At 45.9% G+C, this 10,048-nt stretch overlaps 1 protein-coding gene across 1 annotated transcript; it reads left to right on the plus strand.

The window, feature by feature from the left end:
* Nucleotides 1–244: 244 nt before the first annotated feature.
* LOC132365570 (U3 small nucleolar ribonucleoprotein protein MPP10-like) lies at nt 245–2,384 on the plus strand. Its single transcript, XM_059922294.1, has one exon. The coding sequence runs from the start codon at nt 295–297 to the stop codon at nt 2,335–2,337; it is 2,043 nt and encodes a 680-aa protein (XP_059778277.1). The 5' UTR covers nt 245–294; the 3' UTR covers nt 2,338–2,384.
* The last annotated feature ends 7,664 nt before the right edge of the window (nt 2,385–10,048 follow it).

Raw genomic sequence — 10,048 nt, forward strand, 5'->3', positions numbered from 1 at the left:
AATACAAAACAAAAAGTTTGGAGAAAGTTCATCGAGCTGACCAACGGCGATTTTCGGTTTCCCGCCCCGCCCCCCCCTCCGAGCCGCCCCACGCACCCCCACGCAACCCCCCACGCACCCCTTGGTGAAAGTTCTCGGGCTACCATTGGCTGTGGCTGGGGGTGGATCCGGAACCTGTTCGCTGCGGAACCTTCGGCTCGCGGCTGCAGTTGGGCGGGGTGCGTCTTTGTGGCGTGGTTTCCGGGCGGCTCTCCTCCTTTGCAGGCAGCGCTGTGTTCCGAGCGGCAGGCAGCCATGGCCCCGCGAGTGTGGCGTCGGCGGACCCTGGAAAGGTGCCTGAGGGAGGTCGGTAAAGCTACCGACCGCCCGGAATGCTTCCTCACCATTCAAGATGAACTGGCATCAAAGTTTACTTCTTTAACAAAAGCACTTTATGACTTTAATAAAATACTAGAGAATGACAGGAAACGTGGAAGTCCTTTACAAAGACTGATGATAAATAATTTTGATGATGAGCAGATTTGGCAACAACTGGAATTGCAGAATGAACCAATTTTACAGTACTTCCAGAATGTAGTTAGTGAAACGATTAAAGATGAAGACATCAGTCTTCTCTCAGAGAATGAGGTGCAGGAGTGTGAAGAGGATGCCTCAGAGATGGAGGCCGGTGGCGAGGAGGACGTAGGACAAGATTTGGAAGAGGAGAAAGAGAAAGTGTCAGACCTGAGTGGTGATGATCCTGAAGAGGATGAGAGAGCTATAAGCTCAAGCAAATTGGATCTGAGGAAAAGCCCAGATTTCAGTGATGAGGACTCTGATCTTGACTTTGATATCAGCAAATTGGAACAGCAGAGCAAGGTGCAAAACAAAGTGCCTAGGAAACCAACAGAAAAGTCCATAGTAGATGATAAATTCTTCAAGCTCTCTGAAATGGAGAGCTTTTTAGAAAACATAGAAAAGGAAGAAGAACAAAAAGATGATGAAGAAGAGGAGGATATTGATTTTTTTGAAGATGTCGATTCCGATGAAGACGGAGGACTGTTTGGAAGTCAGGATCTTAAGTCAGGTAAAAGTTCCAGAAACCTGAAGTACAAAGATTTCTTTGATCCAGTTGAAAGTGATGAAGACATAGCAAGTGTCCATGATGATGGTGATGAACTGGCTTCAAGTGAAGAGGAAGAAATTGCTGAAGAAGGAGAAGAAAGCTTTTCTGAGATGGATGAAGATAATGACCTTGAAGAAAGTGGAGACGGTAAACAACATGAAGAAACCTTGAAAAGAGTGACATTTGCTTTGCCAGATGATGAGGAAACTGAAGATACAAATGTCTTAAATGTACAGAAAGACTCTGATGAAGTCAAATCCTCTTTTGAAATAAGACAGGAAAAGATGAATGAAAAAATTGCATCTTTGGAAAAACAGTTGTTGGAAAAGAAACCTTGGCAACTCCAAGGGGAAGTGACAGCACAGAAGCGGCCCGAGAACAGCCTCCTAGAAGAGACCCTGCACTTCGACCACGCCATCCGTGTGGCACCTGTGATCACAGAGGAAACCACTTTTCAACTAGAAGATATCATTAAGCAGAGGATAAAAGATCAGGCTTGGGATGATGTCGTACGTAAAGAAAAACCTAAAGAGGATGCATATGAGTATAAAAAGCGTTTAACACTGGACCATGAGAAGAGTAAGTTGAGCCTTGCTGAAATTTATGAACAGGAGTACATCAAACTCAACCAGCAAAAAACAGCAGAGGAAGAAAATCCAGAGCACGTAGAAATTCAGAAGATGATGGATTCCCTCTTCTTAAAATTGGATGCCCTCTCAAACTTCCATTTCATCCCTAAGCCGCCTGTTCCAGAGATTAAAGTTGTGTCGAATCTGCCAGCCGTCACCATGGAGGAGGTCGCCCCAGTGAGTGTCAGCGATGCAGCACTCCTGGCCCCAGAGGAAGTCAAGGAGAAAAATAAAGCTGGTGATACAAAAACAGCTGCTGAGAAAACAGCTACAGACAAGAAACGAGAAAGGAGGAAAAAGAAATATCAAAAGCATTTGAAAATAAAGGAGAAAGAAAAGCGGAGAAGACTTCTTGAAAAGAGCAACCCAGACCGAGCAGGGAAATACACCAAAGCAGTAGCTTCCGAGAAGTTAAAACAGCTGACCAAGACAGGCAAAGCTTCACTGTTAAAGGATGAAGGTAAAGACAAAGCCTTAAAATCATCACAAGCATTCTTCTCTAAATTACAAGATCAAGTAAAAATGCAAATAAATGATGCAAAGAGAACAGAGAAGAAAAAGGAGAAAAAACAGGATATTTCTGTTCATAAATTAAAGCTGTAATAGATTTTGCATATAATGTAAATAGTAACATGTAAGCTTATATTCTGTCATTGTTCTGTTTTGTAATAAAATTTTGGAGAACTTTAAAAAAAAAAAAAAAAACTTGAGGACAGTGAAAAGACAAGATGATACTTTTGTAACAAGAAAGGGGTTAGAATCAAGAGTAAATATTGAATATGGAATCAGAAAAAAAATGGTTCTGAAGAACATAGGGGCTGCATAGGAATAAAGACGCAGATGTAGAGAATGGACTTGAGGACGTGGGGAGGGAGAAGGGTAATCTGGGACGAAGTGAGAGAGTAGCATGGACATATATACACTAGCAAATGTAAAATAGATAGCTAGTGGGAAGCAGCCGCATTGCACAGGGAGATCAGCTCTGTGCTTTGTGACCATCTAGAGGGGTGGGATAGGGAGGGTGGGAGGGAGATGCATGAGGGAGGAGGTATGGAGATATATGTATATGTATAGCTGATTCATTTTGGTATACAGCAGAAACTAACACAACATTGTAAAGTAATTATACTCCAATAAAGATGTTAAAAAAAAAAAGAGTATATATTGAAACTAACACAATATTGTAAATCAACTATAGTTAAAATTTTTTAAAAAGTATATAAAGAGACTCTATGAAATAATAAAGAAAGCCCAAATAATCAGTTAAAAATGGGCACAGTATATCATATAAAAGTGGGCAATATATATATACAGCCGTTCCCCCTCTTATGCATGGGGGACACATTCCAAGACCCCCAGTAGATGCCTAAGGCTGCAGATAGTACTGAATTGAAGCGTATATAGACAATGCACTTTCCTTACATACATATCTTTGATAAGTTGAATTCATAAATTAGGCACAGTGAGAGATTAACAACAATGACTAATAATAAAATAGAACAAGTATAACAATATACTGTAATAAAAGTTATGTGAATGGGGCCTCTCTGTCTCTCAAAATAGCTTACCTTCCTGTACTCACCCTTCTTCTTGGGATGAAGTGAGATGATGAAAAGCCCACATGATGAGATGAAGTGAGATGAACGATTCGGGTATTGGGATGGTGTGAGGATGCTACTGACCTTCTGGTGATACGTGAGAAGGAGGACCATGCACCTCCCGGATCCTGGATCACGGGGCCATGAGGATGTCGACGGCTGAGGACCCCACATGGAACAGAGCAGGACAGTGTGAGATGTCACCATGCTACTCAGAATGGCAGGCAATTTTAAACTTACGAATTGTTTATTTCTGGAATTTTCCATTTAATATTTTTGGACCCTCATTTGACTACAGGTAACTGAAACCTCAGAAGTAAAACTGCAGATAAGGGGGGATTATTACATACATAAGGAGAGACACCTCATCTCGCCCCTCTCAGCCTCCCCAGGGCACATGGACCTTCACACCCCTCCCCCCCACCCAGGAGTCGGGTTCTACGCACGTGTGCACACACATGTACACACCCACACACACATACACACCCACACACTCACCACCCATTATGTGCTTCATATACTTTATCTTTTTGAACCCTCATAACAATCCTTTGACGTTGGTATTATTACCCTCCATTGTACAGATGAGTAAACTGAGGCTCTGGGGGCTGCAGTCTTATTCTGAGGAATCAGCTCAGGATGGCAGAGCTGAGCTTCTAACACAGGGCTGACATTCTCGTCACCTCCAGGGCACTGCCGCCTCCTCACATCAACGCCAAGAAGGGCGGGCAAGGACCCACCTCGTGCCCACACAGACCCCAAGACCAACTTCCAATCACCACACTTTCTATTCACCTGTCAGGAACTGAGTCTTTACCCTCTCCTTCAAAGTGAGGAGGTCGAGAATGGGAAGTTGGTGTCGCATATACGTATTTTTAAGAGCCTCCTTATTCTCCTAATTGCAAAGTGAAAAATGTGGGATGGAACGGGCTGCTGTAGCCCAGCTGGTGCCTTCGTCCCTGTTAGGAAAGTCTCCCCTTTCTCCAGAGAGACACAGGTGCTCATCAGGGCCCAGGCAAGTTGCACAGGTGGACTCAGCCCCTTGGAGCCCTCCTTTGGGTGCCTGGTGCAGCATGCAATCTGTGCAGCTGTACGAGGCAGCCCCGTGACAGAGGGGAGACCACCTCAGGTGCAGTGGCTGAAGGTAGCATTGACTCTGGGCTGGTTTTGCCAAACCTCCTGGGCCCATGCTCAGCGCAGTCAGGAGGGGCAAGGAGAGAGACGAGCCAGCCTCCTCCCAGCAGCAAATCTGTCCCAAGAGAAATGTGCCTTTTCCTAATGTCACTAACTTCGCCAGAAGTGATTCTCTTGGTGTGTCTGTCTCTCTTTCTGTTATTACCTCTCTCTCTCCATGTCTCTGTCTTAAAGAGTCTATTTAAATTTGTTGCAACAAATAGATGCTATGTTCACGTGGGTGGCATTTCAAAACCATGGAGAACATTAGAGAAAGTGCTTCATTCAGATAGCAGGCCTGAACCACACCCGAGATTGGCCAGGACACCGTTGCCAGGGCAACGCGGCTCCAGCTTCCTGCCTGACTCTGCATCAGGCACCACCTTCATTACCCTCAGCGACACTGCAGGTTATTAAAGCACCTTAATTAACTCTGCTTTGGCGTCGGTGCCTTCATCACCGTTCCAGGGACAAGGGCCCATCACCCTCTCTGTGCTGCCCCGTGCCACCTCGCGGAGGGCAACCTGTGAGTCACTTCTGGACTTTCTCACATTTGGGGCTGTAATAAATTTATATCCAAATAGTACTCAGTGAGATTCTAAGGGAACCACTGCAGCTGCCTCCTTTGCCTTCCACAAGGCGTGAGGTTCCCTTTATCTTTCTGAGACCCATCATATGGTGTAAATACTAATGTCTCTGAGAAGAAAATCGGTCCACTGTAGATGTGTGTCACCTGCAGTGCTGTTACACCCAGGGGTTCCAGTGCTGGGAGACAGCGAGCAGGGCAGTGCAGTCCCCGCCTTCTGGTCCCCAGCCCAGGAGGAGGGATGGGGGAGAGGGAAGGGAGGGGGCACAGGGGAGGGTCCGTGGACCCAAGCCAAGCAGGTGGGGCTCCTTACCTGGATCCAGGAACTTGACTAGTAAAAAACGTCGTTTTTATTTTCACTAGCTTCTAACTGAAATTCATCATTTCCTCCCAATAGGCATGCAGGCAACCACAATGGTATGTTTGCTATCCCTGCGACCTTGACAACAAGAAAAAATCACAGACTGTTGCTTCATCCCATGTTACATTTACTGCCAATGTCTCCACACATCACTGCCCATCACTGCTTCCAAATGACTGTAGGTGTGAGTCCTGCCTGTGGGTCTGGTTATGACATAGCATATATGTTGCTCTATAATTCATTTGCTTGGCAATTGTATTGTAATATAAGTGATTTCCTTTGTAACCTATGCGTTTTATTCCATGCGCTTAAAAACCCTATTCTGAAAAGCGGTCTACTGGTTTCACAGACTGCCAACGAGGTCCATGGCATAAACAGTTCAGGGCCCCAGAGAGGAAAATATTCTATCACTTATGTTGTCTACTATTATCAGTGTTTTGTCCCTTTGTGAAGTCAGTCATTGGCACTTCACTAAGAAGGGTATGTATCTATATCTATCTATCATTCAATCAATTGATTGATCAATGCATATACAATTCTGGATAAATACATGTATCCATGGAGGGAGGATTATTTGCAAAGAAAATTAAGGATGTTATTTATTTACCTCTATTTTTTTTTTACCATTCTAGTCCTCAAAAGTCATGCCAAAATGACACACATAAGTGAGAAATGGTGAAGTTGACCCAGATTTTCTAAAGGGGAAAAATACATTTAAAAAATTAAAACCCAAGGCATGGAGAAAACACGAAACTCACTACAGACCACAGGAGCCATTATGCTTGTTATTTAAAATCTAATCCTGTTTCAATTAATTCTACCAAAGCAAAGACACTGAAGCAGGATATTCTTCAACGTGCATCGAGCACACACGCAAAATCTGGCCTTCACACTCCTGGCTGGCTCTTCCTCATCTTCACGCAGCTACTTTGTGGCAGGATTCAAACCCAGGTCTGTCTGAATGGGGCTCATGCTCTAACCATCATGCTTTCCACGCCATCGTTCACATAGGGAAACAGGCATCAGAGAGTTACAGGAGTTTGGCCAGACTTGCCAAGGCCGTTTAGGAAACCCTCATTGTATCTCACCGCCCTGCCCGCTAATGGGAGGACATGAACCGTTGGAGTCTAAAAGGAAACTCGTATTTCCCTGACTTTGCTTATTTTTCATCCTTCAAAGGGCAACTGCTGTGCAGATACCCAACCGGCATCAGATAAAAGACCGGAGCCACATCTAATCCATCATCTTTACTTGGGTAGCGACTTAATAGCCACCTGACTCAACAAGTCCATGATTACAAGCAAGATTGCCACTCAGCACTTACACCACCCTTGGTCGTTGGTTCTAAGAGCCACATGATGACCAGCGAGCCCACCCGCACAGCCCCATGGGACTGGGTCTGAGATATCGTTTCATCCTGATGATGGGAAAGCAGGACTGTGGAGGCCCAGTGACTTGCCCCAGGCCCAGCATGGTCATCAACGGCAAGATCTGAATTCAACTCGGTCCCGAAACCCTCCCCTCTCCCAGGCAAGGGCTGTGGCATGCCCCCGTCTGGCTTTTCAATCAATACTATCGATAATTTACAAACAATCAAATGAATCTATTTTGTTTGTACACTTCAATGAGCTTTGACAGATATAAACATGAAATCAACACAACAATAAATATACAGAATGGCCCCATCACCCCCCCCAAATTTTCTCATATGCCTTTGCAGTCAATCCCACTTCTGGCCCTAGGCAGCCAGTGAACAGCTCCCTGACACTGTGATTTTGACTTTCCTCTTCTAGAACCTCAGATGAATGGACTCGAATATAAACTTCCTATAAATGGAAGCTGGAAGCGATGTTTGCTGAGCGTTTACAATTTGCTGGGCTCTGGAGAGGTCAGGGGGATATTTACATCAATGCCATTTGAAGGCGTTTCTTCCCACCAAATGGTCCACCTGTCCTGCTGGCTGCCATTGGGAGAGTCTGGTTGAAACGGGAACGATAAAGCACCATGCTGAGCTCCCCGCTGGACACTCCCCACACCTAGGTGCACCTGGCCCTTTCTCAGTCTGGTTGCTAGGGAACGTCTGCTCCATGTCATCATTATAGATGACACAACGCGTTGCCTTCAGTCCCCATCACGGCTCTCATCACCTTTTTTCCTCCTCCTTTCTCAGCCCACACCCTCCCAGGGCCTCCCAGACTCTCCATCTTGAGGCCCGTGTCTGACATTCAGATTCGCCTTCACTTGGACCATTTCCACCACTGGCTCCTCCATGGGCCCTGGCACTCTGCTCATCGTTTAAACTCCTTCCTTCCCCTTGACATGCCATTATCTCAGTAATGACAGAACGTTGTCCTTGGGGCGTTCTGTAGGCCAATGTTTCCCAGTGGATGTGAATGAAAAACCATGGATGACTGTCGGGGATGTTCCAGGAGAGAAGAGTCTCAGGGAAGAACATTTGCTTCCTGGCGTGACCATGTGTAGAGTGAACCTGGCTCTCCTACTCCGTCTTTCGGAGCCTCGGTTTCCTCTTAAGAAACCTGGGCTACGAGTGGCGAGGGGAGCCCTCATCACCTGGCCTTGCAGGGAGCATGAGTGCCCAACGTATGTTCACTGTTGTGAACACACACCTCGCCATCATGGGGGAAAGCTAGGGTCAAAAAGATGCTAAGAGGGGCTTCCCTGGTGGTGCAATGGTTGAGAATCTGCCTGCCGGGCTTCCCTGGTGGTGCAGTGGTTGAGAATCTGCCTGCCAATGCAGGGGACACGGGTTCGAGCCCTGGTCTGGGAAGATCCCACATGCCGCGGAGCAACGGGGCCCGTGAGCCACAACTACTGAGCCTGTGCGTCTGGAGCCCATGCCTCGCAACGGGAGGGGCCGCGATAGTGAAAGACCCGCGCACCGCGATGAAGAGCGGCCCCCGCTCGCCGCAACTAGAGAAAGCCCTCGCACAGAAACGAAGACCCAACACAGCCAAAAATAAATAAATAAATAAAGTAGTTATGTATGTTAAAAAAAAAATGCTAAGATATTACTCAGCCATAAAAAAGAACAAAATAAGGCCATTTGCAGCAACATGGATGGACCTAGAGATTGTCATACTCAGTGAAGTAAGTCAGACAAAGATAAACATCATATGATATCATTTATATGTGGAATCTAAAAAAAAAGGGTACAAATGAACTTATTTACAAAACATAAGTAGAGTCACGGATGTAGAAAACAAACTTATGGTCACCAGGGGATAAGGGGGAGCAATAAATTGGGAGATTGGGATTGACATATACACACTACTTCTATATAAAATAGATAACTAATAAGAGCCTGCTGTATAGCACAGGGAACTCTACTCAATACTCTGTAAAGGCCTATATGGGAAAAGAATCTAAAAAAAAAAAGAGTGGATATATGTATATGCATAACTGATTCACTCTGCTGTACACCTGAAACTAACACAACATTGTAAATCAACTATACTCCAAAAAAAATTTAAAAAAAACCAAAACCCTAAGAAAGTCATGCCTAGATAAGCCCTCTTCATGTTTCACTTTATAAAAGCCTCATCACAGATAAATAAAACCATGTCCTTTGTTTCAGAGCTGCAATAGGTAGGATGATCCCCAAAGATGTCACATCATAATCCCTGGAACCTGTGAATATGTTGTGTAATATGGCAAAGGGGACTGTTCAGATGTAATTAAGGTTCACACTTTAAAATAGAGAGATTATCCTGGATGATCTGGGTGAGCCCAGGCTAATCCTGTGTGTCCTCGAAAGCCGAGAACTTTCTCTGGCTGGAAGCGGAAGAGAGATGCAGCAGGTGGCGAGTCAGAGTCCAAGAAGGAGAAGGATTCATCCTGGTTTTCCTGTCTCTGAGTTGCAAAGACCATGTCCAAGGACCAGAGAGAGGCCTCTAGGAGCTCAGGGCAGCCCCAGCTGATGGATATGAGGAAACAAGACCTCAGTCCTACAACCACAGGGAACTGGGTTCTGCTAACAACCTAGAAGAGCTTGGAAAGGGATTTCCCCATGAGCTTCCCCATGACAGCCCAGCAGGTCGATACCTTGATGTCAGCTCGTGAGACCTGAGGCAGAGGTACAGGCTGAGCCTACCTGGCCTCCTGACCACAGACCTGTAGCCGATCAGTGGCGGTTTCACCCTTCCCTCTGCTGAACTCGCTGAGGCCCAGTGCGGCAGAGTTACGTCCAGCCTCTCCAGCACCATGAGGCCCGTTGCCTCTGTCTCTTCTCCACATGCTCCTCTGCCACCCTCTCCTCCACCTGAACAACATCCCCCCTTTCCTGTACTTGCTCGGCACAATGCCTCGGCCCCTTCACCCTGAATGCACTTGCCCGGCGTCGCTTCTTCCCTCGCCTCCTCAGGGACTTTGTTCAAATGTCACTTCTCAGTAAGACGTGCCACAGCCCCCACTCCTGCTTTACCTCTCTCTACAGTTTAGCACACATATTTTCGCTTATTCATTTCATTTATCATCTGACTTTCCCATTAGATCACTGGTTCTCTATCCCGAGACCAGCTGGCACTGACTGGAGACATGTTTGAATGTCATGAACAACCGAGGACGCTATAGGCATCC

This window comes from Balaenoptera ricei, chromosome 4 (assembly GCF_028023285.1).
Source record: "Balaenoptera ricei isolate mBalRic1 chromosome 4, mBalRic1.hap2, whole genome shotgun sequence".
Lineage (NCBI taxonomy): Eukaryota > Metazoa > Chordata > Mammalia > Artiodactyla > Balaenopteridae > Balaenoptera > Balaenoptera ricei.

Excerpts from the sequence above, each read along its gene's own strand:
- LOC132365570 (XM_059922294.1), top strand. The coding sequence starts at position 295 with ATGGCCCCGCGAGTGTGGCGTCGGCGGACCCTGGAAAGGTGCCTGAGG.